The sequence below is a fragment of the Taeniopygia guttata genome, chromosome 9 (assembly GCF_048771995.1).
Source record: "Taeniopygia guttata chromosome 9, bTaeGut7.mat, whole genome shotgun sequence".
NCBI classification, from domain to species: Eukaryota; Metazoa; Chordata; class Aves; order Passeriformes; family Estrildidae; genus Taeniopygia; species Taeniopygia guttata.
The window spans coordinates 21,837,970-21,851,563 of NC_133034.1; the positions used below are offsets into that span (position 1 = coordinate 21,837,970).

Here is a 13,594-nt window from a genome sequence, read left to right on the forward strand (position 1 = left end):
CTTGGCTTTTATCTCAAAAATACCTGTGCAGCCTTTTGAGGTTTTTTGCGCTGCTTTAATTAATGGGCAGCCTTAGGGCTATGTCTGTGTGATTGAAACTTGAAAAAGTCATGTCCCCAACTTCTTTTTTAGAAAGTTCCCAGTGACTCAGTACTTTATTGCCTTGGCCTCTGCCTTCCTGCTTTGTTTGCTGCTGTCTGCAGCTATATTAACAATCCTCTCCTGGCTTATGTAGTCCATCTTGATATTACTCACAGGGTTGTTAACCAGAAGTGCCTCGGAGATGGAGACAGCCAGCTGAGTACTAAAAAGCAGCTGCGTCTTCGAGTGCTCTTCAAGCCCCTCTATTTTTCTGTGAACTGCACGTCATTTGGGGTAACTTCCCCAAGGTGATCTTGTTTTGTCACACTGCACAAGTGCTTCAATTCCTGCTGTAGAAGCCAGTGCAAAGTGTTGCAAAAGGAGTGAACTGAGGCCCCTTCAGAAGGAATAGCAGGGGACTTTGTAGAGCTTGAGGTTACTGAGGTCCTGATGCATGGGAGATTGATGGCTGCTTACAGAGTTTCTAAAGCTTCCTGCTAACATGAGAGGTGGCTTCACAGAGTATGGCCCAGCCAGCATTTGGCCTTGGGGAAATGAAATCTGGGCAGGTGTACAGTGTGAGAACAAAAGGCTTCATCCTTGCGCTCATTCCTTGCAGTGATGCATAATCGGAATGTTGCCCTGATGATAGGTTTGCCTATTGAACTCTGCTGCTGAAAGGCTTTTCTCTCTCTCCTGCATTCCTTGCAAAACCTTTCTTACATTCTGAATTGATGGTCTTTCACTTCTGGTTGGAGCTTGGTAGGGTTGGAAAACCCAACTTTCTCCGGGCAGTTGACACCTCAGGACAACCATTTGGGTTGACAGTGCTGCCATGCCAAGCTGGGTGATGCCAGCTGGGATTATGGCTTTCCTAGGCTGTCTGGGCACTGTGGCATTGCCATTAGTTTACAAGAGCCAGCTTTTTGGGAAGAATGACCCTTAGCTGCTTCCCAGTGCCAAAGTTTCACCTTGTGACTGCCAGGACTTGTCTAGGCAGAGGCACCTGCACACAGACAAAGCTCCCTGGGTCTCGTGTTGAGGGTGATGAGTAAATGGCTTTGTAAGCCTGCTTTAGTTTTTGTGGGATCTCCTGTTGGGGCTCTTTTATTATGGAGATGTGAGGCAAAGGTTCATAATACCCTGATGTTTAGGAGCATTAGTTGCACAGGCTTTATATCTTGGTGGAGATGAAAAAAACTCTTCTCATGCCACAGAGCTGCTTTGGCTGATTAGTGCCTGGGGACACTCCTCTGTTACTGACCCATAACTGCTGCCTCTGGTTACACAGTGCTTTTTCCTTCTCTAGGGTTGTAACATTTGCTTAATGACTGGGTAGCTCCATGGTTTTTGGCTGGAAGTTGTCATTAGCTGCTAGAACTGAGGGACTAAGTGCACAATGATTACAGAGGCTCCAATCTCTTGATTTCCCCTCCTGTGCATCCACAGCAGTCGTGGTTTAATTGGTGTGCCCCTGGGTTCCCCTCTCTTGAGCTTCTTTCCATTGTCTCCTCATGTAACCCTTCCTGTTACAGCCCTTTTGTGTGGGCTAGAAGGGAGAAAAATGAGTCTCCTTCAAGGAAAACAAGCAGATTTGGTGTACAGGCTGTGTATAAATATTTCTCATGTTTATGGACACCTGCATGGCAGTACTTAAAGATGGCTAACTTGTGTTGTGCTCACTAACAGCACTTGTGTTCTGTTCACCATAGCCAGCACTGATACACACCTGCAGCCCTTGGCCCTTGGGTGACTTAGCCCTGGGTGTGGGTATTGTTCTCTGAATAGTCTCCTCAAGCAAAGTGTTGCCTCTTTTGTGCCTTGGACTTGTTGAGACATTGTGGTGTGGGCACACACATCTTTCAGCTTTAGTTCTTTGGGTCTGGGTTAGGCAGATGGGAGGGAGCATTTTTAACCAGGAACCTGCCAGCCCCGCTGTGTGCTCCATGCTGATAAGTCTTCAAAAGGGAGCCCTGTTTTGTTGCTGAAATTTGAATATATCCTGCTTTATCATCTACACACAGAAGTCCTTCTTCTGATAATGCACTAGTTTTAAATACACTTTATTGAAATACAGTGGACTTTTTTTTCCCCTTACCCATTATACTGGTGGAAAGGATGATGCCTCTGTGTTTTTCTGTGTCTTGGACCAGTTTTAGCCACTGAAACGTTAGTACCACTGATTTTCTTGAGAGATTAGTAGAAACATAACCATTTCCCACTTGAATTTGAGCTTGTCCTGGCTTTACCTGTGGCAGCATGGTCATATCCTGGCACAAGAGGCAGGTCCCAGCCTAGTCTGCCTGGAGGAGCACTGGGTCTGCACAGCCCTTGCTGCAGGTGCTACTCTGTGAAACATTTCCCATCCCATGGGTAGGTGAAAAGTCCTCTTGAGTGTTTTGCTGCTTCATGGAGAGCCTGAGTTTGCTCCTACATCCCCTGGCACAAGTTCTGAGTCACAGGGAGCAGGGAGGAACCCTACCTTAGTTTAAGGGATCCTGGCAAAGTTCTGGTGCTGCTACAGCTGTACTACTTTCTAGTTGAAGTGAACCTAATTCAGGGCTGAAAATTATTTGTGGCTTTGTCTTAAATGCTGTTTCTCCCCCCTGTTTTAAACAATGTACCTTTTTTGCCTAAACGAACAGCTCACCTCATTCTTTCCATTTATTGTGGGCTTGTTGTTCAGTGCAGCTGTTTCCAGTTACACGAGGTACAGCAGTTCTTGTGAAGGCAGTCTGGGGTGTGGGAAGAGCAGGCTGCAGCAGCCTCATCCCCTGTGTGTCCCTCCTGGATGGAGGAGAGGGCATCAGGCTGGAAGCAGGATGTGGGATGAGCTTTGCAGCCACCCCAGCCAAGTGCAGCCCAGTGCTGCTGTGAGCCCTGATCTGCAGCACAGGCTATATTTGGTCTGAGATTATTCCCTGCTTGGCCTGGATTGGTCCTGGTTGGGACTCTGCAGGGTGGATTTCTTTTTGCCCTGGCTATCATCATGCATGCTGTGTGCCTTTTTATTTTTCTCCCTCGCTGCCCACTCCAGCCTGCCCGAGCTGCTCTGGTACCCTCCTGAAGCATCTCAGCAGGGGCTTTGTGGCATGTGCAGGATGTGCCCCTGGTACCAGGGACAGCCTATTCCCAGCAGCCATTAAGATGCAAATCTCTTTTCTGTGTATGAATTGGTCCAGGGGAGACCAGTGGGAAGCAGGGCTTTTTTTGCCTTGCTTCCACCATCCTTTGCTGTGTGTTTTCTGGAAAGGCCATTAATATAACATTATTCCTGGGTTCTAATGGTGGCTCTTGGGGAGAAGCTTTTCCCTTTGGCTGCATGGGCAGAGGGCAGGCCAAGGAGGGCAGTGGATCTGGGAGGAGAGATCCAGCCCCCTGTGCTCCCTGACAGTGCTGGTGCTCCCAGCGTGTTGCCTGTGCTCAGGTGGAGCTGCCTGTGGCAGCAGTCAGGGGAGTTGGGTCACTCCTGCCTGTGCTGAGAGATGCCCAGATACCTTGGCAATGCTTCTGGAAAAATGCAGAGAGAAAACAGGATGGAGAGGGGACACTGCAGCAGAGAAACTGCCTGGCTGGTGGGAGTCAGGATGGGATGTCAGGAGCAGAAGGTGTGGGTGATGGGAAAGCCCTGGCTGGCACAGAGCTGCCCTGGGCACAGTGACAGCAGAGGCAGGTGTGGGACTGGCATCACAAACAAGTGATGGATGCACTCAGGCAAACCTGTTGGAGCCACAAATGTGATTTTTGCACATGTAAGAGCAGTGAACCTGGGATGGTGGGGTGCTCTTGAGTTTTAAGGTTTGTATAAAGAGGTTGGAAAACATATTACAAAAAGGAGTTCTTTTTATCAGAAATGGCCAGCTGCATCTCTGGATGTTTCTCCAAACCTCTTAAGCATATGCCCTAGGCACAGCTTTCTTATGCCTTCATTTCCTAGTGAATATTCAAAAATAGATATACTTGTAGCACTGGAAAAGCCTCTTTCAGAGTTGTGTCAGCACTGACACAGAGAACAACCCTTAGGAAAGAAACTCAAAAAATAAACAGCAGCTGCTGCCATGCTTCCCTCTCCCCCATTTCCTCACCCAGTGTGGAAACCTGGTGTCAGTTCCCTTTCCCATCCATTCCTGGCATTTCCCTGCCTGGTACCAAGGCAGCAAATCCCAGAGGCTGTGCACACCCAGCTGAGATGCTGCATGCTGGAAACTGTGTCCAGCCCAAGGTTCTGGGTGCAGGTGTGTGTGCACCATGGCAGACGAGTCCTCGCTGGTCTCCTCCAGCACAGCTTCCCTGCCCTTTGCTGCAGATTGTCCCACTGAAGGCTGAGTGGGCTTCCCACCCTGGAGTACCCCAGGGCTTCCCAGGCAGCCTGAGGAAGCTGCTCATACATGATGGAGGAAGAGCAGAAGGGGGATGTGGCATTAATGATCAGAGGGGTTGCTGTCACCCTGCCATGGAGTTGTGCCAAACCCTCGCCACTCCACGGCAGCACATGTTCCTGGCTGGGTGGAAAGCTGCCCCAGCCACATCAGGACTCACATTAATTTTGTGGCACTGTTACTGGATGAACCTTGCTTCTCAGCTTCTCACAAAGATCCAGTGTTTTGATTTATTAAAGAAATATGGATATTGATCTAGTATCGATATCCAACTGTGACGGACAAAAACTCTCTAACAGTTTAAAGTTAGAAAGTGTATGTTTATTCGACGCCGGGCAGCGTGCGGGATAGCTCCCAAATACACACCGCGCCTTCCAGGTGATTACAGAGTCTTTTTATCCATATAAGTATTGAATATACAAAATACAAATGCATATTCATAATTTTGGTACATCCCATTCCCCGCTTCGTATGCTAATCACTCCAAAAGCTATTAAGCATGCGTAGTTTGTCCCTTGAAATGGGTCGGTGGTCCCTTTTATGGGGAGGGGTCCCAAAATGAGGAAGTAAATAAAGTCTTCCTCGTTCTGACCTTTCTACCTTTTCAATGCAAATGTGACAAATGAACTCTTGGTAGAACTCCCATTCCTTGTCTTCAATTGGTTTCAGAACAGAGGAGGCCCACAATTGTCTTATGTTCCTAAAAGCTATTTATCAGTTTCTATATTCTTCATTATAAACCCAGCTAACCAAACATTGTGCTGACAAGCAATTAATTATTAGTTAACTACTAACTCCTAACTTCATCAAGGCCTACTCATTTATTATTCTTATTTTAATTAACTCTAGTAAGGCTTATTTCTAGCTAAAATCTTAACTCCTCAAAATCTCTAAATGCCTTAAAGTTTACGTTTCAGTTTGACTTTTGGATCCACAAGCATCTTGAGTTCATGTAGCTTTGTAGTGAACGAAACTCTGTGTCCGCAACGGGGTGGTGGGTGTCCATCTCTTCTCTCCTCAGGAGTGCTGCTGGCTGATCCTCCTTGGGAGGTATCCCTGGGAGCTGGTATCCCTGGGAGCTGGTATCCCTGGACTCACTGGGATGCCAAGTCATCCATCAGCTCAAGTGACTCAAAACCCAGCAGGGAGGATGAGGATGGGTGGTGGTGTGGGAGACAAAGTCGCCCTTTGGCTGGGTGGGCTCAGGGACACACAGACCCCAGGGATGTCAGGATGCCTCCACATCTGCCAGCTTCCAGGGGGATTGTCCTCTCCAAAACTGGAGTGGTGAGTACAGGAAAAGAAGGAGGAGCAGGAGAGTATAAATGAAGCTTCTGGAAGGGGAAAACCCACCCAGAAGAGAAAATAGCAGCACTGGTTATTCCTTCTTTCTTTCCCCACTCTCCCTCATACCTCAGTGCTCATGTTGTCTTTGGGCTGTGCTGGTGGGTCCGTGTGTGTGTGTGACTGAACTTCCCTTGGCTGGGCACGTGCCAAGTGCAGAGTTTCGTGCTTTGTTGCCACCTTTACAAAGTATTGTGTCCTCTTATAGCATTGCCTTGGATCTGCTCATCTCAGCTGAAAACCAGGATGTCAACAGCCAGGATGCACCAAACCAAAATTGGCCTTTAGACTGAGTAATACTAATATTGTTGACCTCAGGAATAGACCTGGAAACCCCTGCTTTGAGCCTCAGAGTGGCATCCTGCCAGTTAGCTTGTTTTATTCCAAAGCTGATGCATAAGAAAACCTAACTTCTAATAGCAAATGTTTGCTGTTGCATTTAAAGCATGCACTGAGTGTTCATGGATGGAGCAGATGGCAGTCAAATGGGTGGATACTCACTCACAGGCACTTTCCTGGCATCTCCCAGCCCAGGTGCTGGAGCTGGGCAGCTCTGGGCAGGTCTGTGCTGCCCCAAGTGCTGGGGCTGCCCACACAGGGCTGTCACCTGCACAGTGCCAAGCTTCTGCTCATTGTCCCTGTAATTCCCATCCCTGGTCTGGCTGAAAAACTTAAACCACTCAAAACCCTTGTCAGAGAAACGCTGATCTTCATAAAATGCTTATTTTCTCAGAAGTCTATAAATATTGCTTATTTTATATTCTTTTTCTTTTCTCCTAGGATCCTGCAGGAATCTTTGAATTGGTAGAGCTCGTTGGCAATGGTACCTACGGGCAGGTCTATAAGGTAAGAGCTCCAGCTGAAGTGATCCTGTTTGCCTTGGCTGTGTGTTGAACATGGAGCATCCCAGCATGTCACCTTGACCAGGCTTTGACCATTTCAAACCTGACAAGAAGCCTTGCTGAACTCTGACCTTTTTGGGCTCGTGTGCAAGTACCGTGTAGCACACAGAGCTCTTACAATAAGCAATTCACATTAGTCCTGAAACTGTCACAAGAAAATGAATTGCCTTTTTTTCCCCCCCTTTCCCCCCAGTTGCTTTTTATTGATTAGATGATGAGGAGGGAGTGAGAAGTCTGTGCTTTAATAGCTAAATCTCGATCTTGTCTAAGAGCTGAGTTTACGGCTGCAATAGGCTGCCAAATGAGTTTGCTACAGTCTAGTGCTCTGCCTGAACACAGGCTGGCTGCCACCCTTTCCACTGGCAGGGACCTGCTACAGGATTAAAAACACTATTAAAATGTTTTTATTAAAGTGCCTGTTACAGTCAGTAGGATTGCTTTAAATTTTTCTAAACATCTAGGAGCAGCAATCCAGATAAGAACAGTGAAGGGACTGTGGAGAGCAGGATTTCAAAAGCATGAGCTTCTTTACAAGAATATTTAAAATGCCCCTCTGCTGTATTATATCATCTGTCTCAAACACTTCTTAGCTTGGGGAATATCCAGATTTTGTTATCTTGGTGAGGTCTTTTTATGGACTGTTCTCATGCATTTGGGGTGGGATTGAATTATTTCTAAGTCTGGGGTTATCTGTGTTTATATGTGGTGGGGAGATGTTTCTTGTCATGGCTGCATGAGGAATTTGCCAACTTTTATGGTTCTGCTGGGAGTCAGTACCTCCTCTGGGCCTCATTCTCCAAGAAACTCCTGTTGTGTGGGCACAAGTGCTGTGTACACGTGTACTCATGCGTGTGTGGGCACACTGAGATCCTGTTTACCCGTCATGCCCATGTTTCATTTTGACTATAGAAAAGAATATACTCATGTGCTCCTACTCTGTGGTTTTGGAGACACAGCTCTTGCTTGTCATGCTCTAAGAGACAGCGAGCTGCCCCTGCTGAAGAGAATGGTGTTCAAAGAGCCAAGATTCCCCATCCTCCTGCCACTGTAGATTAATCCTGTCAGCAGAAGGATCAAGGGATTGAAGTGAACCGAAGATGAACTGGAACTTCTGGAGTTTTAGATGTGTGAATTTTTGAACTGAAACAGATTTTTAAAAAAAAAATAACAAAAACAAAGGAAAAACCGCCCCACCCCAAAGCTGTTCTTATCAAGGTTATATTCCAGGGAGCCTTCCCCTCTGGTATTCATTGTTTTCCCACCATGTGCTCCCTGCCACGGGAGCTCCCTTCTGAACTGTTTTTCTTCTCAGCTGCTAAAATAACGGTGGAAGGTGACCTAATTTTAACTGGTTCATATTTCTAACAATCCGTGGAAACTATGTGCCTGTAACGGCCTTTTCAAAGCGTCGTGTTTTTGTGGAGAGCAAAAAAGGGAAATAAGCTGGTGCTGCTGGTTGTGTGGCTCAGCTGATCGGGTTTCCTCTTGCTGGTTTCAATTCTTTCTGTGTGTTACCTCAAAGGGGGAAAAAAACCACCCAGAATTGTCCCAAGTGTAGGCTGAATGTTTCTGTGTTCCTTTTTCCCGTGTTGTATGAGGGGAAAATCCTCCTCCTAACTGATTTTAACGTGCTGGAGTAACTGGATTGTCCTCGGTGTGATTCACGTGGTGCCGGTGCCAGACGGGATGGTGATGGGGGTGGAGGGGAAAACGTTGCTGTCCAAACCAAATTAGTAAGTATTGAGGTATGAGCTCAGGCTAAGCCTGACTTCACAGCTCCCTTAAACTGAAGTCCTGGAGTAGCACACGCTCTGTAAACAAAAGGAGACTTTGATATAAAACATACATAACTGTTTATGGTGGCCCACCCTAAAACCCTGCGTGGAAATAAGATCTTTGCGATTCTTTTTCTCCAGATACCACCGCTGTATTTATCTCTTGCAGCAAAACAAATGGATCAACTTTCAAGACACACAGACCTTCTGGCTCCATTCTAAATCAGCCCTTAGAAGTGATCCATACCTAGGAGCAGCGTCCTCTGTAATTAGATGGTTGTTCCACTGCCATTTCCAAACCCTTCTCAGGCAGGGCTGGACTGTTCACAGAACCATTCAGTTTGGAAAAGGTCTTTAAGACTGAGCCCAGACAACAATCCAGCATTGCCAAGCCCACCATGTTGCTAAATGCCACATCTACACCTCTGTTAGATCCCTGCAGGGGTGGTGACCTCCCCTGTGTGCTGTGTTACCTGAGGTGCACCACTGCTGCCCTCCTAGAGACTGTATGTGCCTCTGGTTGTGGTTTTGGGTTTTGGTGCTGGCTGCCAGCCCAAGCCCTTGTGCTCTCAGCCACGAGCAGTCACCTGGTGAGCATCACCCCTCCCCTTCTCATGGCTGGTCCCTCTCTGAAGTAAGAAAAGCAACTTTGCTGTTGGAAAGAGGAAGAGTGACATGTTTATTCCAGGCAGGGGATGATGGTTTATGTCTGTGTGCTGCAGCCTTGATGTTTCCCCTAGAAAATCTGATATAGCACCAATGTCTTAACACTGCTACATGGCCACGTTTGTGCTGGAGACTACAGGTGTCCTGGTGATAACCAGCTGGCCTGCCCAGGACCTGGGGGAAAATGTGCAAGGTGCAAACTTCCCATTGATCCCATGGGATAAAGGACATGGTTATGTTTTTATATGAATTTGCTGGCCCAAAGTTGGGCAACTCCTTGGGGGCTCCCCTGGCGGGGAGACCCTCCTGGAGAAGTTGTATGTCAGGAACGAGAGACACACTGGACTTTTTCTGTCTTCAGCTTCTCTTTATTGTTATCTTATCAAAACTTCAGCACACTGTCTGCACCAGACTCTGCGTGCAGGAAAAACAGCACAAAATGGCCAACAATCTCTTGTTACAAGGACTTTTAAGTCTAATCAAAAACTAAACTACCCAATTAAGAAGTGACACCTAAATTATTTCCCTTTCTAACCCAATAACTGACCCCTTAAGACCCGCAATGCGGACTTTTCTATCCAATTACAAGATATCACCTAAACCCAAAAAGAAGAAGGAAGAGGAAGAAAAATGAACTTGAGACAACACCCTATACCCTCCATCTTGAACCTATAACATCTATAACATATTAAAAATCCTAAAACCTAAATTTCTCACCCATGTGATATACTAAACTACTCTTTACAATCTATTTCACAGTTATGTGGTTTCTAATTTATCTTGAGGTCTAAGAAACTTTCTCCATGAATGAGGGTCAAAGGCAGTGCTCCCCTGGGGGTCAGGACACTCCAGAGCAGACAGAGAAATATTCCAGGTGCCCTGGGTTTCCACATTCTTACAGCTGAATGATCTCCCAGCCCAGCAGGCTGAGGAGCCTTGAGAAGTGTCTGGGGGTGCCACAGTCACAGGAGCCCTTGGAGAGCAGGATTCATGGAGCCAGCCTCAGCATCTGCTGCGTTGGAGAGGCTGGGGAGCCCCTGGCACAGCACATCCTTCTCCTTGCTCGTAGGAGGGGAGTCCTGCTGGCCAAGCCTGGTGCACCCTGAGAGCTCCCAGGAGGGCACTCACTGCCAGAGCTGCTGCTGCTGCTTTGGTCCTGCTTCTGGGTCATGGCCTGAAGATCCCTTTCAGGTGGTTCACAGTGCTTCTGTGAATCAAAGCCTTGTTTTCTGAGCCTTGTGCTTGAGGCAAAGGCCACGGGTTCTGTTTGACCTCTGTATTTTCAAGTAAAGGTCTTCTTTTGCTCAGAGCAGCAGGTTAAAATATCCCTTTGGTTCTTCCCAGCTCTGGCCATACCCCAGTGACACCTGGGCACTGCAGGAGCCCTCGGCAGCGACCTGCTCTGCCCTCACTTCTCCAGCCCCAACCACAAGCTCTTCACTTTGGAAAATTGCAGAGAGAATGACATTCCCTGTTCACTGCTTAACAATCTCTTCTGAATAGCTCGATTTTTATTTTAATGAGGGACCGCACTGGTGCTGATTTATCTCTCTAATTGAATTGGAAGCTTTTCTTTATTTCTAATAATCCTGCATCTAATGTTACAGATTGTAAACTGGTTTTGATGAAAGACTGAGAACTTGCTAGCTTCTGTGCCAGACATTGTTGCAGCAGTGAATTTTTGTGTCCTTGGATTTTATTTTTCTAATAGGTGTTTAAGGAAATGACTATCAGGAATACAATGTGTTGGACCTGGGGAATTAAGGCAACTTACTGGTTTTTAGCTGATGGCTGAAAGCAACTCTAAACACAAAACTCACTAGGACCCTTCAGAGCATTATCTAAACTGTGAGCAAATGCTGCTTTTATGTCCTAGAACATTATTATTGCTGTTTATTTCTGCTCTGCATGAGAGCAAACCAGTACTTCTTAAGATACAATGTGTGCTTAGATTGCCTGGATAGATCAGAGCCACAACCAGTGAGGTGTCCAGCACCAATAAATAGATGGGTTCAAAGGAAAAGGACACTGGGCTACTCAGAAATACCTGCCCAATAGATGGGTGCAAAGCTTGGGGGCACATGCAGTGAACTACTTACTGAGTAAGTGGAAAACCAGAGCAAAAAACCAGTGGAAAACTTACTGAGTAAGTAGAAAACCAGAGCAATCCCCCCATGGGCTTAGCCATGGCCATTCACACAGTGGCCCATGGATGGTGTCAGCCAGGAAGGATTTTGATGTAAACCTTCACAGTAGTGAGAAAAATATCCAGGAAATAGATCAGATGGTAACCTTTGTACCTCACATCTTGTGTATTTTACAACATGGAATTAAATGATGTTGAGATTGCATATTCACGTGCTTCTTCCCAACTGTGCCAGGAGGACAGCGGTCATTAATGCCAAATGCAGCTTTGCCTGCTGCCCTGGGGATGTGGCTCTCCATTTATAGCTTCAGCAAGGTTTTATTTTACAGGGTACAAGATAGAGTATGTGGGCACCTCTGTAACTGCACAATAACTATTGATTGCTTAATTATCTGGTAAATGCCATATAATCACCAAGCTATTACCCAGCAATAGTCTGTGCTCTAATTTAGAGCGTGTGGGATCCACGTGCTGCCCGTGTCAGCTGTGGCCCTCCAAGGAGCTCCTTTACCATCACCAGGTGGTGGGGCAGGGCAGGGCAGCCACCCCTGGGAGCCACCCCAGGGCAGGTGGAGCACCTCTGCAGGTTCCTGCCCATGTCCTCTGCCAGCCCAAGTGGCAGCTGTTGGAAGAGAACGTGGGTTTTGCAATTGCTTTTTGTTGTACTGCATCAGTCTGTCTGTCTGTGGTACAATACACATAGGAAAAGGTTGAAGGAATGCATCCCAAGGTCTTTAGTCAGGAATTACTTATTGCCCAGCTGGTATTTGCCTGAAGTCAGGCCCAATCCACCTGGAGGCAAATGCCCAGGTTTGACCTAGTAGGTGGAGATGTTGAGGTGTGTGGGTATTAGGAAGTGAATAAAATATTTGAAATGTAAGTCACCTGTTCTGGAGAGCTGGGAGCAGCAGGACTGCTGGGACAGTTTGGTTCCTGAGACAAACCTGGGGGAACATCCCAGGCACAAGCCTGTGTTTGGTAGTGTTGTCTTGGAGTTTGCAGATGCCAGAGGAGGGGTAATGCACGTCCTGTTTGTGCACTCCATGCACAGTGCCATCCTTCCTCCTGGCATCCCCAGGCATTCCACCAGTGCAGGCTGGTGGGGTAGCAGGTAAATAACCTAAAAAGACTTTTAGAAGGCTCCTTTTCCCTTTAACTTATTTTTGAGGGTAGATATGAGTGTTTAACTTGCCTGACATCTGGCTCAGTCTGGCTGCTGCTGATCAAGTGCTGGGCCCTTGCATCAGCCCTGATGAGAACAGAAACACTACAGGTTCCTGGGTCATTATTAGGAATTCAGATAATTAGCCTGAGTGAAGAATGACAGTAATTGTTTTTAATCATCAGTTGGTTTATTGTCTTCCTTTCTGAAAGGCTGATGGTCAATAGCTCGATAATTAATCACCGTTGCTTTATCCGCATGGAAGAAGCTACCATGCTGCACACAATTAATATTTCCTGGGGATTGTTGCTGTAAAGAATTAACTTTATTTTACACACACAGCTTTTATAGCTGCAGACTGACTGCTGTGCCTTGCTGGAGAGGCCAGACTGAAGGTGTGCACAGCAGTGCCTGCAGAGCAGTGGTGCTGCCAGCCACCCTTGTCCCAGCACCTGGCCTGCAGTGCTGGGCGCTGGTCCTGAGCACACCAAGGGCACCTGGTTCCTTCACTGGCTGCTGAAGGAACTCAGAGCCCCATCATCTTGCAGTCCAAACAAGCAGCTCTAACCCTAGACAGCTCTTGCATTTGAAGGTGCACTGTGAGCACTTCTCTTTTCCCACCTTCGTGTTTATAGAATGAACTGTGATGTTGTGAGGTTGGGTGTGACTTGAGCATTGGTGGTCCTGCTGCTGTATCCTCAGTTTTGGGTCTTTTTTTTTATGTTTTCAGGCTCTTCAGAAGTTGCTTTTGGTGCAGGGCAGGCTGAGTGTAGCCACACGTGTGTGAATGTGTGTGGCCATCCCTCCTCATGCTCTGATGGTCACTGCACATGAGGGGTTGGTCCCTCTGGTTTGTGAGGCTTCCTGGCTTTCCCCATGGTTTGGTGCTACTCTCAGAGCCTGCTCCAGGGGACTGAGGCAGGGAAGCACTTTGTGTCTGCCCATCCTGCCCTGTCCCAGGCTCTTCTTTCCACTGGGATGGTTTTGGTGTTGGCTGGAATGCTCACATCCACATCCACACACAGCCCTGGCTGCTCTTCACCTTCAAGGTCAGCAATGGTCTGAGTATGGACTGGATTTACAAGACTTACAAGCTGCTTTATAATCCTTCTTTATTACAAGCACAGTATTAAATATTA

At 47.1% G+C, this 13,594-nt stretch overlaps 1 protein-coding gene across 4 annotated transcripts in view; it reads left to right on the top strand.

Annotated features, from left to right (window-relative positions):
* The window catches only part of TNIK (TRAF2 and NCK interacting kinase), a 152,003-nt gene that overhangs the window by 20,684 nt on the left and 117,725 nt on the right, over positions 1-13,594 (top strand). For all 4 annotated transcript variants that reach the window (XM_030280316.4, XM_030280319.4, XM_072933232.1 and 1 more), the window contains exon 2: positions 6,585-6,650. In XM_030280316.4, coding sequence (XP_030136176.3) covers positions 6,585-6,650 — 66 coding nt within the window. The remainder of the gene's footprint in view (positions 1-6,584; positions 6,651-13,594) is intronic.